At 37.0% G+C, this 16,325-nt stretch overlaps 2 protein-coding genes across 2 annotated transcripts; both read right to left on the reverse strand.

The window, feature by feature from the left end:
• Window positions 1–4,140: 4,140 nt before the first annotated feature.
• On the reverse strand, window positions 4,141–5,067 carry LOC103731444 (olfactory receptor 8K3-like). The gene has a single exon (XM_008829796.1). The coding sequence runs from the start codon at window positions 5,065–5,067 to the stop codon at window positions 4,141–4,143; it is 927 nt and encodes a 308-aa protein (XP_008828018.1).
• Window positions 5,068–14,134: 9,067 nt separating this feature from the next.
• LOC103731426 (olfactory receptor 1086-like) lies at window positions 14,135–15,055 on the reverse strand. The gene has a single exon (XM_017797317.1). The coding sequence runs from the start codon at window positions 15,053–15,055 to the stop codon at window positions 14,135–14,137; it is 921 nt and encodes a 306-aa protein (XP_017652806.1).
• Between the last annotated feature and the right edge of the window lie 1,270 nt (window positions 15,056–16,325).

Raw genomic sequence — 16,325 nt, forward strand, 5'->3', positions numbered from 1 at the left:
AATTAAAAAATTAACTAATCTTTAGGAAATTTTTTGACTTAAACTTTGAAATACATTCATATACATCATATGATAACTAATATACTATTTAACACATAAAAAGAATACTTTTGACATTAGTCTAAAACTCTATATCCTTTTACAAACAATTTATGGTCTTGCAATGTTGTTTGGAAAAAAGAAAAGACTTAATGGTTTAATGTTTCTTTCCATGGAGTTACTAAGGATGATTATTTTGGGGGATGCTAGAAACAATTGCCCAGTGTTTTGTCCATACTTCTTAATAGCTTTGCCATTGAGCTACATCAGAACTTGATTTGTTTAGAAAAAGGGTTGTCTTGCGTAGGCAAATTTTACTTCTGAGAGGCATGGCTTCCAGCTCCCTCCTCCCACCATCCTTACCACAAACATAGATAATATTCCCCCCCTACAGTTTAGGGGAAAAAAGGAATTTACTAGGCTTACTAACAGAGCATAGGGTGGAGAAGGGGGTAATTTACAAAGGTGTTGACAAGCATGGGCTGCCTTCCTACATCCTGGCCAGGAACTCCTGATCCTTGGTGGTAGCCCAAGATGATGAAGGTCACTCACTTTCTCTGGCTTCCCCTCTCCATATCCTTACTCCCTCCACCTCATGTAGATAAGGCCAACTGATTGGGTGGAGGACCATGAGTGATTCCCTGGAGGAGAAGGCATCTGTCCACTGCTTGCCAGTCCAGCTTGCCACAAGGAGGACAAGCTCATCCAACATCTTGTGCAGCCCCAGATAATCCAGCAACCACAGAATTCCTTCCTCCACCTCTAGAGAGCTACAGTTATTGTTTTTTAACCATAACAATACTTATATGAAAGGACATTTTTTACAGGTGTATATGTGCATTCATTTTCATAGAGATTTAGTGTCACTGCCAGTAGTAAAATGATGGGTAAATGAAGAATATGATGACTATATTAATTAAATCTTAATATGTGTGAATTTATAAAATTGTATACAAATTTTAAATATCAATAGAGAAATCATAGGAAGGGAAAATCACTTGAAAAATTAGATTTTATAAATGTGAAATTATCTTTATTGAAAAAAGATAAATAGGAGAATGATTTTATAGACAATGAGACATGGGTGCCAATGAGATTAGGTCATTAAAATCAATCTGGGACTTTCTGCTGAATTCAAGCACCACTGGGTTAGAACTCTCCCACCCAATGCCATATTATGGTTGGTCAGGAGCCAGTGTTCCTCAGAGGCTGGGATCTGTCTCATTAATCAGGAGCATATTGTTCTCATGAGTCTTTGCACTCATGAATAGTGGTCTGGATAAATTGTTACCAGCAGATTACAAAAGAGGGGCCTATGGGTGCAAGAATTAAGATGGTTGTAAAAGAGTAAGAACTGATATGAGCCAGAGGTCCAGGATGAGTCCTGAAAACATTTGTCCTGTGATTCTGATTCCAGTTGTCTACTTTTTGAAAAAATTCAGCTAGGTTCTTCCTATGTCTCTGCCAAGACCAGACTAATTTGCACAAAAACAGTATTCCTCTTTTAAGACAGGAAAAACCCACCTTTTTAGCTTTCAGGAAATCTTATGCCTCCTATATTGGACTGTGACTGCTCCTAAGTAGCGTACTTGTTGCTGGATTCCTATCAGGGCTTGGGAGACTTCATGAAGGCTTTCTTGTAAGTTTGAGATAAGTCATGGTATCATGTTACTATATGGCTAACCCTCCCCCATTCCTGTGCCAATAGCTGCTGTTACCGCTGAGGCCACAAATATGTAGATTCTATTTAATGGTTGAGTGGCCGATTAAAGACTGGAAAGCTCTGGATATTGGGGGCCATGTCTCCATTTGGGCATAAGTCTACTAGATTTGAGTAAGAGTTTGAGACCCCCAGGAGGTCTTAAGAGGAGTTGGCATCAGCCCAGGGCTGACTCTGGAGAGAATTGCTCCTCTGGAATGAGCTGGAGACCTGAGATCATATCTTATTAAAATGTGGCGGCGTGTTGTCCTTGTGGTCCTGGAACAGACATTAATCAGGAAAAAAATGAATCCAAGAGCTGAGACCCGATTGGTAAGTGGCAGCGGGGCACTGGCAAAGTCTGGAGTCCCCGGAGGGGACTGAGTCAATATGAGCCCTGTGCTATGTGGCTGAGGTAGGGGAGCTGGGCTTTAGGCTAAGTGACAAGCTGACTTTAGAATGAATGAATATCTCATTCTATTTGAAACCTCAGCACATTTTGTTTTGATTTTGCTTCTTTATTTAAGGTACTATTAAAATATGACCTCATTTATTTTATGAGTTTGCATACTCATTTGATAGTCAGATTTTTAGAAATTTATTTTTATTTTTTATTTTATGTATATGTGTGTATTGCCTGCATGTAGGTAAGAGTAGGCTGTGCAATGCTCATGGAGGAAAGAGGAGGCTGTCAGATCCCCTGGAACTGGAGTTGCAGACAGTTGCTAGCAGCCCTATAGGTGCTGGGATTCGAACCTGGGTCTTCTGCAAGAACAGCCAGTGTTCTTAACCACTGAGCCATCGCTCCAGCCCTCAGTCAGATATTTTAAACTTTCACCTTTCTCTGTAAAAGATTTAAGAATTGTCTGTTGAAACATTCAGTAGACTATAAAATGATTTAGGGTGATATTATTTAAGCATCGATAAATTGTACACAACAATAAATAGTATCAATGATTTACTTATCTCTGTTCAACTTATATTTTGCAGAAAAGCAGACCATTTCTGAATGAATATGAAATCTGATGAAATTCACTGTGTATTTTTTGTCATAAGAAGAATATACAATATTGGAGCTAGAGAGATGGCTTAGTGGTTAAGCAAGCTTCCTGGCGCTGCACAGGACTGGCGTCCAGTTCCCAGCACCCATATCAGGTGGCTCACAACTGCCGGGAACTTTAGTTCCTAGGAATCCATCATGCTTCCTGGCCTCTGCGGGCACTTGCACACATTTGTGCAAACACACGGACACATACACAAATAAAAATAAATTAAATTAAAAAATATAAAATACAATTTACAATATTTATCTCTGCATACCCGTATACATTTAGTTTTTATATTCCAATAGACTATTATAGTCACGTTTGATTATCTAGAAATTGTTTTATTTCATGGTAATATAACAAAATATTTCATGTCTTTCCATGTCCTACATAAAGCCCCATTAATTTTAAATTGTAAGAAAATGGAAAAAACGCAGTGGCTATTAGAATACGTGGTGAATGAAAGAAGCCCAGCAGGCAGCCCTTAAACCTGGATACATTATCACAGGACACTGTAGCTACAAATAAAGTGCAGTCCAACTCCTAGCAGTACGTTTGCTTTCTCTAATTTCTGTCATCAAGTTGATCCTCGTAATTCTAAACCAAAATTTGTACATTGTCATATGGAAAATTGTGAGGAAAAGCAGAAGAGAGAGCAGATCTCCTTTGTCAGAGCAGTTATTTTATGCAAGAAAAAACCAAACAGGTTGGATGGAGGCCTCAGTGACTGAGAGAGCTTGCTGTGCTTGCTGAAAACCTGGGTTCAGTTTCCAGCATCCGCATCAGGTAGCTCACCCCTGCCTGTAACTCCAGTTCCTTGGGACCCAACACACCTTCTTCATGCAGCTGAGGGCACTGGGCACAAATGTTGCATATAAAGTCATACAGGCACATACACATACACATGATCACCCTTCACTTGCCAACCTCATAATATGATCACAAGTGATTAAATATGATCCACAGAAGTGTGTCAATCATAGAACAAGAACGGTACTTGTAGGCAAAGAACAAAACTTACACAGCACACACACAATGACAGCAGTCCACTGTATCGATAAGGGTGCCACGGGAACATTTTAAATCTTCTTTTATGTATCATACACTCTCTGCTGCATGTTTGCATTTTGATAAATATGTTGCACCATACAAAAGAATTTCATTTTTATAATTAATTTCTTGCCTTCAGTGAAGCCAGAATTATATACAGCATTGTTCACAGATGAATCTATAGCATTTTTGGCATTTGACTAAAAAATACCTAGTATATATTGTATATTGAATCTTTTTCTACTAGATAAATGGTCTAAAACAAAGGACAGCAGATTCTAATCCAATCTTGATTTATATAACACATCAATGCAGCTTGTAAGGCAGAAAAACACATATCTTTTTCCATGTCCTTTGTAGGGCACATTTTACATCTTTATTTCTCAAACTATACATCAAGGGATTCAACATGGGGATAACCATGGTATAAAAGGAGTGACTTGATTTAGGCTGCATGTACATAAATAATAAAGTCCCATAGAAGACTGTGACCACTGAGAGGTGGGACCCACAGGTGGAGAAAGCCTTGCGCCTGCCCTCAGCAGAGTTCATCCTGAGAACATCTATGAGGATGAGCAGGTAGAACACAAGGTCGACCAGGAGAGAGGACATCAAATTAAAAGCAGCCAAGATCAGAATGATCACTTCTATTTCCTGAGTGTCTGAGCAGATCAGTGGTAATAAGGGGATGCTGTCACAATAGAAGTGGTTAATGACATTATACCCACAAAAGGATAAGGTGAAAATCTTTATGGTGACTAAAAGAGCCACAAATGTACTATAGAGATAAGGAATTGCCACCATCACCTGACATAATCTTTGAGACCTGATGAAAGTATAGAGCAGAGGGTTACAAATGGCCACATTGCGATCATAAGACATCGCAGAGAGAAGAAACAGTTCACAAGCAATGAACACAAGAAAGACAGCTAGCTGTGCTACACAAAGTTTAAAGGATATTGTATTTTGATCCACAACAAAATTTACTAATATTTTGGGTCCCACAGATGTAGAATAACCAAGATCTGTGAGAGCCAGGTGTCTGAGAAAGAAGTACATGGGGGTTTGCAGCCGGCAGTCCACCGTGGAGAGGACGATCATGCCTAAGTTGGCCACCGTTGAGATCAGATAGATGAAGGGTAACAGCCTAAATAATGGGGCCTGCAGCTCAGGGCGGTCAGCGATGCCCATCAGGATGAATTCAGTCACCACTGTCAAACTGTATTTCTCCATCTGTGCTTATCACAAAATATGTTCTGTATAGACACAATAGTGAAGTAAGTGCATTTTAAGTTTTATCAAATGGGGGATTAAGTGAAGCTAGTATGTGCTTAAGTAAGGCTTATGTAAGGGCTTAGATTTCAAATATGGAGTATATAAAGATAAATACTAGGATCATTTTTTCAGTATCTAGAGAAATTTTGCTTGCCTCAATTGGAGGGTGATCTATGACTAGCATCTAATAGTTAATAGCTAATCAGGTACATATGTCTAATACACAACCCCAAATCCTAATCATATCAGTAACAGCCTTGCTTGCGGATGAGAAATCCTGACATAAAACAGATCAGTAAGTATGTAGGTAGACTCATGTAATTGATCAGTCAATAGAAAATGGATACAGGGGTAGATGACATATATATATCATAGATGGATAGAGAGATTAATAAATAGATCCAGATTATAACTATATTTATATGAAGTATAGAAAATCCTTAAGATTCATAAAACCTTTCATACTAAGTAAATGGGTAAGTAGTCTTTACATTGTCTAGTGACCATTTACATAATTAAAACTAATGAATAAATTGAAATTCACTTAATAAACTATATAATTCATTTGCCAATAATCTACTAGGATGTTATAATGCCATATTCTAAAAATGCATATAATGTCCTGCTTCAAAATATAGTCCTGAACAGCCACATACTTACAGGTGGAAGAGCTAAGTCTGTTGGATACTAAGTAAATGTGTCAATAAAAACTTTATGAAACCACATTAAAAATTACATAAAGAAAGAGGGCAAATGTATATGCACATTGATATAGTCTCTATTACATCAATTACATTAATATTGTATGCAGAGATTACTTCCTAAAAATTATTTAACTAAAACTATTTACATACACCAATTGAAATATTTTTCCATGATTGAGAATGTCCAAGGCTGATTAATTGATGTGTTCATACTATCTATTTAAAAATTTTAAATAGCATGTACAATTCTTATTTTGAAGTGCTGGCCGTAACTTACTTGAATCAAGCTCCGTCACATATGCTTGTGCTCATTCTTCTGCACAGCGGCTTTGCTTCTTTGTTTGGGCCAACAAGATGAATAAGTTAGGAACAAGGAAAGCCAAATCCGTACAACTCACCCCAAACTGCATCTATTCCCCCGGACTCAATGGCTAACATTGAATAGAAGCTGCTATTCTAAATTATTTCTCTTATCTTTTTCCTAACAGTTTTGCATCATTCTTGAGATAGCATCTCCCTGTGTTTTCCAGGCTCATCTTGAACACTGAATTCTTTTCCCACATCTTCCAAATTTCCAGAATTAAGGAGTGAGTCTCCGTTCCTTGTCCTCATAGCAGCTTTAGTTATATTTCATGGAAGTTAGTAATATTAACTTTTCTCTTAGCCGTGCCATGTCCTTGAAATAAAGACCTTCATGTTGTATGACAGATGTATGTTATAAGCACACGAGGAAGCATGAGGGAATAACTGCTTAAGAGATAGAGACAATTGTTATTCATGAGTCACAATGAAAATATGATTAGATGCAGGTGGATCTCTGTGAGTTCAAGGCCAGCCTGGTCTACATAGTGAGTTCCAGGACAGCTGGGGCTACAGGGAGACCCTGTCTCAAAAAGACCAAAAGAAAGAAAAAGAAAGAAAATATGATTAAATGGGTATTATATTTGAAAGAGAAATTTTTAAAGTTTGACATTTTTATAAAAATTTTTGTAAAATTCTACAATTTTTGTTCTAACACAGTCAGAAATACCCTTGTAATAATATTTACATGGATTCATGTGATGTAAACTCTAGTGAAGTAAATCCAAAATGACTTCTTCCAAATATGGTGCAGCACATAATGCAGAAAAGCAAATGTAAAAGGTAAAATGTAAGGATGTGTGTGTCTAACAACACAGCCTGAAAGGGTGGGTTATAAGGGTGGTAGCATTTAAGTGGAGGTCATTATTACTGTAAAAATCATGTACACCAATGTGTCCCCAATTAAAAAGAGAAAGAGAAATGACTGTCTACAGTAAAACTGCAGTGAAAGAACTTTATGACTAAGCAAAACAGGAACAAAGCACATAATTTTGCAACATTAAATTAAATACAAAGGTGACTATGTTTTTTAAAATTTTATAAAACCTTATTTACATTGCTGTAGCTACATGATTATCTGCCAAATGCAAGCGCCTTGCCTACATTAGGAAAATAAAGAGCTACTGAGATGATAACATTAGTTTTCTTCAAGAAATCCAATAAAATACTTCAAATACTATTTTTCTTGTTTATATTATAGTTGGTTAATTACAGGAAAAGTTAAAAAGACAAACATGGTAATTAAGAAATTTCTTAAGATAAAGACTGATTAAAAATATTTATCTCTCCAGATTTGAATTTCAATAGCACGAAACAAATTGCTTTTGTATAGTTTACTATCTTGACTGAAGACTGTAATTTGGTCAATATTCTGACAAAAATTTCTTAGAACACATTGTGAAATAAAAATCGCTTTTCTATCATGAAGAAACTGGGTCCTTAAAACTTCCTAATCCTCACATAACATTCTCTCCTCAATATGAAGCAGAAACTGCATTTTTTTGTTCAAGAAATTAGGATATATATATATATGTTATATATCCATATATATATAATTCTTAGATTTTAAGTTGCTTTTAAAGTCCTTAAAACAGTCTTGAATCACTACAGATCTGAGTATTTAAATGCATATTAAAACAAGACACAATCCACCCTGCTTTAAATTCTGATACGCTTCATTTATTTCTCTTCCTACTTCCTGTTTTCATTAGCTGTAATATACACAAGATCACACTGCCAAATACCAAAAACAATCGCTCAATCTTTAGAGAATAAAAAGAAAGGAAACAGAATCTGTCGCTCAAGATGACCATGAACTGTGTCCTCTTGAATCAACATTTTCTGTCCTGGGATCCTAGGCATGTACCACTACGCCACACTTAAAATAATTTTTTTTTTGGTCTTTTTGAGACAGGGTCTCTCTGTAGCCCCAGCTGTCCTGGAACTCACTATGTAGGCCAGGCTGGCCTTGAACTCACAGAGATCTGCCTGCCTCTGCCTCCCAAATGCTGGGATTAAAGGCGTGCGCCACCATGCCTGGCTAATTTTTTATCACATAAACACAATGCATATTTCCTTTGTGTTTATTTTATAAACTTATTTGAAAGCATTCACAAACTAATGTGAAAAAATTAGAAAGGAGAATGGCCCTATTCCTGCTCAGAAATCATGGAAACAGGATCACAGATAGCCCTCATGCCGGCAAAGCCTGAGTAAATTCTAACCCTTTCTGTGATATCTGTGATGTCTGGCACTTTGTGGTCCTTCTCTCTTACCTGTACTAAGTGTCTGAAAACTCTCTTCAGATTCTCCCATTTGTTTCTTGGCATGGGGTGTTAAAGGACAATTTATGGATTTTTTTTTTTTACCTTTGCAGGTTTCCCTGAGGAGTTGCCAAGCAATTTATTATTAGCCTCAAAACCCTTGCATGATGTTTAATGAAATGCATGGAGATTGTCAACTAATTGACAGAAAACATTTTTATTGCATTGTGATTTTGTATATTAACTGATGACTTGAGTCAGCTCTCCAACTTCTGGGTTTTATCCAAAGTACTGGTAAAAAAGACCTCAGGAAGATTAAGATATGCACTACAGAATAATTCAAAATGTCGTGATGTACCATTTGACCTAAACACATTTATGGATAGATGGGAAATTACAATGTGGTAGAAAGGCAGAATGAGCTTAAAGTTTGCCTTGATGGGACTGGAGAGATAGCACAGCGGTTAAGAGCACTGGCTGCTCTTGAAAAGGACCCCAGTTTGATTCCTGGCACACACATGGTGGCTAAAAATGGTCTGTAACTCCAGTTCCAGGGGATTCAATGCCCTCTTAAGACCCCTGCAGGCATTGCAGGACACAGTTATGTTTATATATATGCAGGCAATATACTCATACACAGAAAATAAAAATGATAAATAAAATATTTTAAAGATTAGCCTTGAAATTACACAGATTAGTGTGAGATACTAAGAGTGGACCTAGAGAACATGATATTAATGAGATAAACTTTTCACAGCAGGGTGAATATTACATGTTCCCACTTTGTTGAATTATGGAAAACACCCAAACTTATAGAATCAGAAATTAAAAAGAAATGGATAAGGTTTGGGAGCAGTAAGGAGATGCAAATAATGACTTCACATCTTCTTTTCACAAAATGAAAGGGTTCAAGATAGTGTTGAAAACATACTGCATCTGTATTTAACAGTACTGGACTGGACACTGTAAACCTCCGATCTAAGCACAAATGAATTTAATAAAAACAATTAGGTCTCAACACATAACACATCGACTTTTAATCTTGAAAACATCATATTAATTCAAAGTAACAAGGGAAAAAGTCCACCCTTATGAATCCTCTATGAAGTATTCATAGTGTAACGAGGTGTAAAGATGGACATCAAATGAGAAGGGGCTAAAGGAAATGAGAAATGGGAGGGCTCACATAATGTGTATGTTGTAACAGAAACATCTTACAACTGCATACAGGTGGGGGTATTCCAACATTGTGGATGTGCTAACAGCCAATTAACAGTTTACTTTTGATTTAAAATAATCAGTATTGAGGCAAGTGAACTTTACCTGAGTAAACTGAGGGGGGAGGGAGGTGAGACAGAGAGACAGAAAGGAGAGATAAATAAAGCTTAGGTGATATGAAAAACCAGATGGAAATACGTTAGCTCAAAAACCTTCTGAAAAAATACACATACAATATCTGAACATGAGTGCATGTGTATACCTGAAGGCTATATAATAAGAAACACAGTGCCAGACAGGAGAAACCTCTCTTCGAGTTGTTGGTCAGGGTAGTCCATGAGACTCCCCAAATAGCACAGGCTATTGCCACAACCCTTGATTACCTCCTAGAACTTGAAGGTAAGACCTAGTGGTGAATATAGGACATACTTCAGACCCAGGGCATGGAACAAAGGAGCTGGAACTGTCGAAGCCTCCTCCCTGAAGACTAGCTAATAGTTCTAGAGGACAGTATGCACGCTGCTAAGGGAGAAACATCACTCAGTGTTCTAACCAGAGCTTTAGCACATAATAACCACAGCACTGACAGGCCCAACAAACTACACCAGTGCAGTATTGGCACTTTTATCTTGGGGTAATCAACAGCTGTCTAATTGAACTCAGATGTGTCATTATAAACATAGCCAAATATACATGGTTGGAGTGGTCATAGACCCTAGAGAAAGCTGTCCTGTCATTCCCCTAGACAAATGTAATTTCTTACTATATGCTAAATATGAACCCTTATATATATAGAGAGAGAAGTATATCATTTATCACCCATGAAAGAAACTTCTTTTTAGAACAGATTGAGACTATTACAGAGCTCCACAACTGATCAAACACAGAGAATAAATTTTTGTGAGATGTCCAACCCCACCTGATACATCAACAATGGAATATCTACACCTGAGGAACGCGGAGCACAGTGGAACAGGGGATGGAATACTAACGCATCTCTCAACTCTCATTAATGAAGCTTCCTTATGCAACAGAAGGCAATGCACACAGAAGGCTGTAATTCGCCAAAGTGTAGAGTGTAAGAGAAGTGAGTGAGTGTCCATGGATAGAAGCACTCTATTAAAACTTACCCACCCATAGCTCCTGAACTATTGCAAAAGAGGAGGCAGAAAGATTCCAAGACCCATGCTTGGGGCATGGTCATACAAAGAAAGAATCTTCCATGATCCTGGAAACTTGCTCACATAAACACAGCAATGGTGACAACATGCACAGAACAAATGCAAACTCAATTGGACAAAAACCCAGCATAGAACTGGAGAAATGGGCACTAGCCCCAACCTTAGCTGAGAAACTACTGGCAGCTGATCACTGCTGGGTGAGGGAGGGTTGATCTTCTTTGGGGGAATGACTCTAGATAGGCTGACTGGACTCCAGTAGATGAGCTCACACTGAGGCAGAGGCACACTGGGTACTTAAACTTCATTCAATCGGCCTTGACAGAATGCATGAAATCTGATGTGTGTGGGGGTAGATATAGGAGGGTGCAGATAGGGCAGGGGGTCTGGTTATGATTTAGATGTATATTGCATTAAATGCTCAAAAATTCGCTACAATGTACATGGAGGAAAAAATGAGCTGAGATATAACTCATGTTTTTGTTTGGTGTCTTTTTCATAAAACTACCTGCTTATATTTTGTTCCTATAATTTGTAGATGTTTTTGCTAATAAATTCTGCCTATTATGCAAGAAAAAAATTAGATTGTAATTAGTTTATGCTTTGTGGGGTTATGTAGAAGCTTCACATTTTGTGTTCTCATAGTCATTTGGGTTTGGAGATAACAAATTTCCAAATTTAAATTGTATATAACAAAGAAGATATTCTAACATTAATATGTACATTAAAGATTAGTAATAAAATTATTTTCTTAGTTTGAAATATTCATTTTATGATCTATGAAATGAGAGTCTCATCTATTCACATATTTTAAATAATCAATGTTTTTATCATGAAATACTTCACAAATATTTTGTAGGTTTAGAGCCCTTTTTAGGCACTTCCATCTTTCCATGAACCCTTGTCTGATTCAATTCTCTCCATTACCAGGAGCACCTACAAGCCAACGTTTAAAACTGTGTGTCAGGTTGGGCATGGTGGTACACGCCTTTAATTCCAGCACTCCGGATCCAGAGGCAGGCAGATCTTTGTGAGTTCAAGGGCAGCCTGGTCTACATAGTGAGTTCTAGGACAGCTGGGGCTACAAGGAGACCCTGTCTCAAAAAGACAAGAAAACAAACAAAAACAAAACAAAACAAAACCTGTGGTCAATTTATGGATAAATAAGAATGATAAGTTTCTACACTTATAATTTTGGGTTATTATAAAATAGCAGATAAAAAATAACCATAAAGTTATTCTTAATTTGTACTTTTCCTTTTATGTACATATTATAAGAAATTCTATGGCTTTGTTATGAATTACTTTAACAGAGAACAATGAAGCATGTGAAATTGTAAACAAAATAATTTTGAATTGAACTTAAACAGCTGTTATTTTTTGCCTTACAAATATACAGAGTTAGCACAAATCTGCATTGTGCAGAGACATACAAATATGAATGACAATTATTTATTGTTAATATTTGAAGGATGGAATTCCTTGACACATAAAAGATCCCTCTAAGGGAAGAAATCATTTGTATTACCATTAAGTTTATCAAACTTATTTTAGAAAACACCCTTTTATTTTGCCCTATGCATTTATCCTGTGATGATATTGACGTCTATGATAAATAAAGGGAATTCTTGAAGGACAAAGTAAATTGAAAACTATTAACTTAAAATTAATAAATGAAATGAAGATGAAGAAAGAGAGAATAATACCACCAACTTGTATTTTAGTCCAATATATATTTGCATTGAAATTGAATTATGGTAGAATTGGGGATAGGAGTGAGCACAGCTGAACGAATTCTTGTCACTTTGTTCTTGGAATTGGACAGTGAGGAAGGAAGACAGCTACAAAACTGCAAATAGTGTAGGGATTAAAGAAATTTGGGACAAAGGGTGAGTAGGAACTAGACCAGTAAGAGTTCCTATAATGATGGTTTCAGAAGGAGCCAGACGTGGCCTATCAGTTCTATATTCTCTCATTTATGTGTGTGTGTGTGTGTGTGTGTGTGTGTGTGTGTGTGTGTGAGTGTGTGTGTGCATGTGTGTGTTTGAGACAGGGTCTCAGTGTAGTGTAAGTGGCCTGGAACTCACTATGTAGATCAGGCAGGCCTTGATCTCACACAGATCTGCCTGCCTCTGCTTCCTGAGTGCTGGGATTAAAGGCGTGTGCTATCATACCCACAATCCTTAAACTTAAATATAACCTTTAAATGCTCAGGATACGAGTATTTATAAAATGGGTTATGTTGTTGTCGAATAGATGATATAATAACGGAAAAAATACTTCTTATACAAGCTAAGTAAACATAGTGCAGACTGCTTCATAAACACAAGGCAAGAGCAAAGTCCTTTGAATATAATCAGGTACCAATAACTGCAAAGAAATGTGTTTGAGATCCCAAGAGACAAACTGCTCAAACTTTATTTTCATTTTTATTATGTGATTTTTATTTAACCATTAAGAGAGAACTATAAAATTGTTTAAAATTGTAAATATCAGAGAATGCAAAATATTTAGATACAAATTGAATATTAGAAAATATGGTAGATATCATCTAAACATGTCTATGTAAATCTGTATGTTTTTGTATATCTCAAGTAGTCTCAGTTCTTATGTAAAGTACATGTATAAATACATATCATTATAAACATTAAAAAGGATGTAGGGGGCTAGAAAGACAGGCCGCTCTTGCAGAGATCCTATCTTTGCTTCCCAGCATCCACATGGCTGCTAACAACCATCTGTAACTCCACTTCCAGGGGATCTGATGCCCTCTTCTGACCTCTGTATGAATTGCACATGAGTGGTTCAGTTACATATGTTCAGGCAAAGCACATGTACACACAAAATAAGCATAAATTAATAAAAAATATATAATACAGACCTGCATTTAAAACAAGGCAACAGAGGTTAACTATGACTTTAAATTAATCTACACAAAGATCTGAAATGTATGAATAAATGAAATGGAATAGTTTCACCATAACTCTTCATATTTACATATAGAATATCACTTTGAAAGAGTTCCATAGAATGTGGGACTGGAGAAATGGCTCAGTGGTTGAGAACACTGACTGTTCTTGCAGAACACCCGGGTTCGAATCCCAGCACCCACATGGCAGCTAACAACTGTCCGTAACTCCAGTTCCAGGGTATCTGAGAGCCTCTTCTGCCTTCCATGGGCATTGCATGACATGGGTGCAATTACCTACACGCAGGCAATACACACATACACATAAAATAAAAATAATAAATAAAATATTAAAAAAAGTTCCATATAATGTGTGTGAAAGATTTTATTTATTCATAAATCAGTGCTTTTCCAAACACTTTTCATGGCCTGTTTCACATCTTTGTTCCTCAAACTGTTGATGAGAGGATTCAGCTTTGGAATCACAATGCTGTAAAATATTGACACTATCATGGCATGTTCCAAGGCATATATTGAACTTGGCCTCACATACATGAAAAGAACCATAGCATGAGAAATGAACACACCAGTTAGGTGAGAGCCACAGGTGGAGAAGACTTTCCATTTGCCTTCAGCAGAGCGAATACTCAGAATAGCACATAGAATGAAACCGTAGGAGATTAGGACTATCAGGATGGTGACTATTTCAACAAATCCAGCACAGAAGTGGAGGAGAAGCTGTTTATGTGGGTGTCCGAACAAGAAATTGCCGAGAGGAGGAATGTCACAGAATATATGACTGATTTCATTGGATCCATGGAAAGACAGGCTGAATGTGGCCACTGTGTGGATAATCGCATGGAGAACTCTTCCAGCATAGGAAGTGATGAGTGGCGTGTAGACCCTGGGTGACATGCTCACTGCATACAGAAGTTGGCTGTGGATGGCTACATAACAGTCACAAGTCGTTGCTGCCAACAGAAAGCATTCGGTGGTTCCAGAAGTAATAGCAAGAAACATCTGTGCTGTGCATCCAAGGAATGAAATGGTTTTTTCTGTTGACATAAAATCTACTAACATCTGGGGAGTGATAACAGAGGAATAACAGGCATTTGCTGAAGACAGCGCACTAAGAAAATAGTACATGGGGTTGTGCAGCCTGGAATCCCCAATGACCAATACAATCAGTCCCAAGTTTCCCAGGAGAGTGAAAAGATAAATCACTAGAAACAGGAAGAAGAATAAGATCTTTAGGTCAGGGTTGTCTGTGAAGCCTTTCAGTACAAACTCAGTGACTTCTGTGATGTTCTCCATGTTGAAAACTCAGAGGAGGAAGTTGAAAATAATCATCAAATAGGATAATTCATATCATTTTGAAAAAATCTACAGCAGTTTAGATCTAAAGGTGATAAGCTATGTCTGTATGTTTGTGCTCACATACACACATACACACATGCAAACACACAGGAAGTATGAGAATTGAGGGTGCATGGATGTGTACACATAGGAATATATATGATTTCTCAAGAAGTAGTGCAGAAAACTGTAACATGATGGACCTTTCAATCTTAATAAGCCACTCATTACAGAATTAATTAGAATATATGGCTATTTACCCAGTGTCTGGGACTTCTTTTTAAAAGAGTGTGTGAGTGTTTTCCCTGCATGTATGTAAATGCACAAATGTTGTACAAAGTCCACAGAGGCCAAAGAGGCAAAGCCTCTGGAACTGGAGTTACAGATGGTTATTAGATGCCATTTGGGTGCAATGAATGAAACCCAGGTCTTCTGTAAGGGCAGCCAATGCTCTTAACCACTGTGTCATTGCTCCGGCTCTCTGAAATCATGATATTTCTTAAACAATAATGTCAACCATACGATATACAATTTAATTATATTTTACCTTTCTAGTTTAATCACATTAGACCACAAAAGTTGTGGGTACAACAATCCGCTATGACATAAAATCCCTTGATATGCTCAATATGGAGAGTGTATTGTACTAGAATCAGAATTCTAAATCGGTCAGGGATTCCATAGAATGATTTGGTACAACCTACACACTAGTTACCAATGAAAAGTAATATTCAGTAATAAAATTGGGGCATGAATTGAGACAACGTTAACATTGAAACTTTAAAAAACAGAGTATAGAACATAAAATAAGGTGGGTTCTTTGGTGCATCATACTTGGGCTAATTTAAAAGCGATCATATGTTTTTCATTTGTGAGCACTTTATAACAATGAATTATTCTCTTTGTGTAGGGATGTAAGACAGGATCTCTGTTTATAGCCCAGTTAGCCTTGACCTCATGGCAGTAATTCTAATGCAGCCTCCCAAGTGCAGGGATTACTGTATATGCCACCACACCCAATTCCCCATGAATTATTTTTCAGATAATATGCACTTAGATTGTATAATATTTAAAAATATATAGTTTCCAGTTAACAGAATATTGTATATATTGTGATGGATGAGCTCATGTTTGGGATAAATGATGAACAGGAGCAGAGATGCTCAGGAGTCAGATTTTACTAATACAATGAAGAAGTAAAAGTCATACTAGAATGAGGAAATCGACA

This window comes from Nannospalax galili, unplaced genomic scaffold (assembly GCF_000622305.1).
Source record: "Nannospalax galili isolate Female #2095 unplaced genomic scaffold, S.galili_v1.0 scaffold674, whole genome shotgun sequence".
Classification (NCBI taxonomy): Eukaryota; Metazoa; Chordata; class Mammalia; order Rodentia; family Spalacidae; genus Nannospalax; species Nannospalax galili.

Bases quoted from the DNA above. Each gene is read 5' to 3' on its own strand.
- LOC103731444 (XM_008829796.1), bottom strand. From the start codon at position 5,067: ATGGAGAAATACAGTTTGACAGTGGTGACTGAATTCATCCTGATGGGC.
- LOC103731426 (XM_017797317.1), bottom strand. From the start codon at position 15,055: ATGGAGAACATCACAGAAGTCACTGAGTTTGTACTGAAAGGCTTCACA.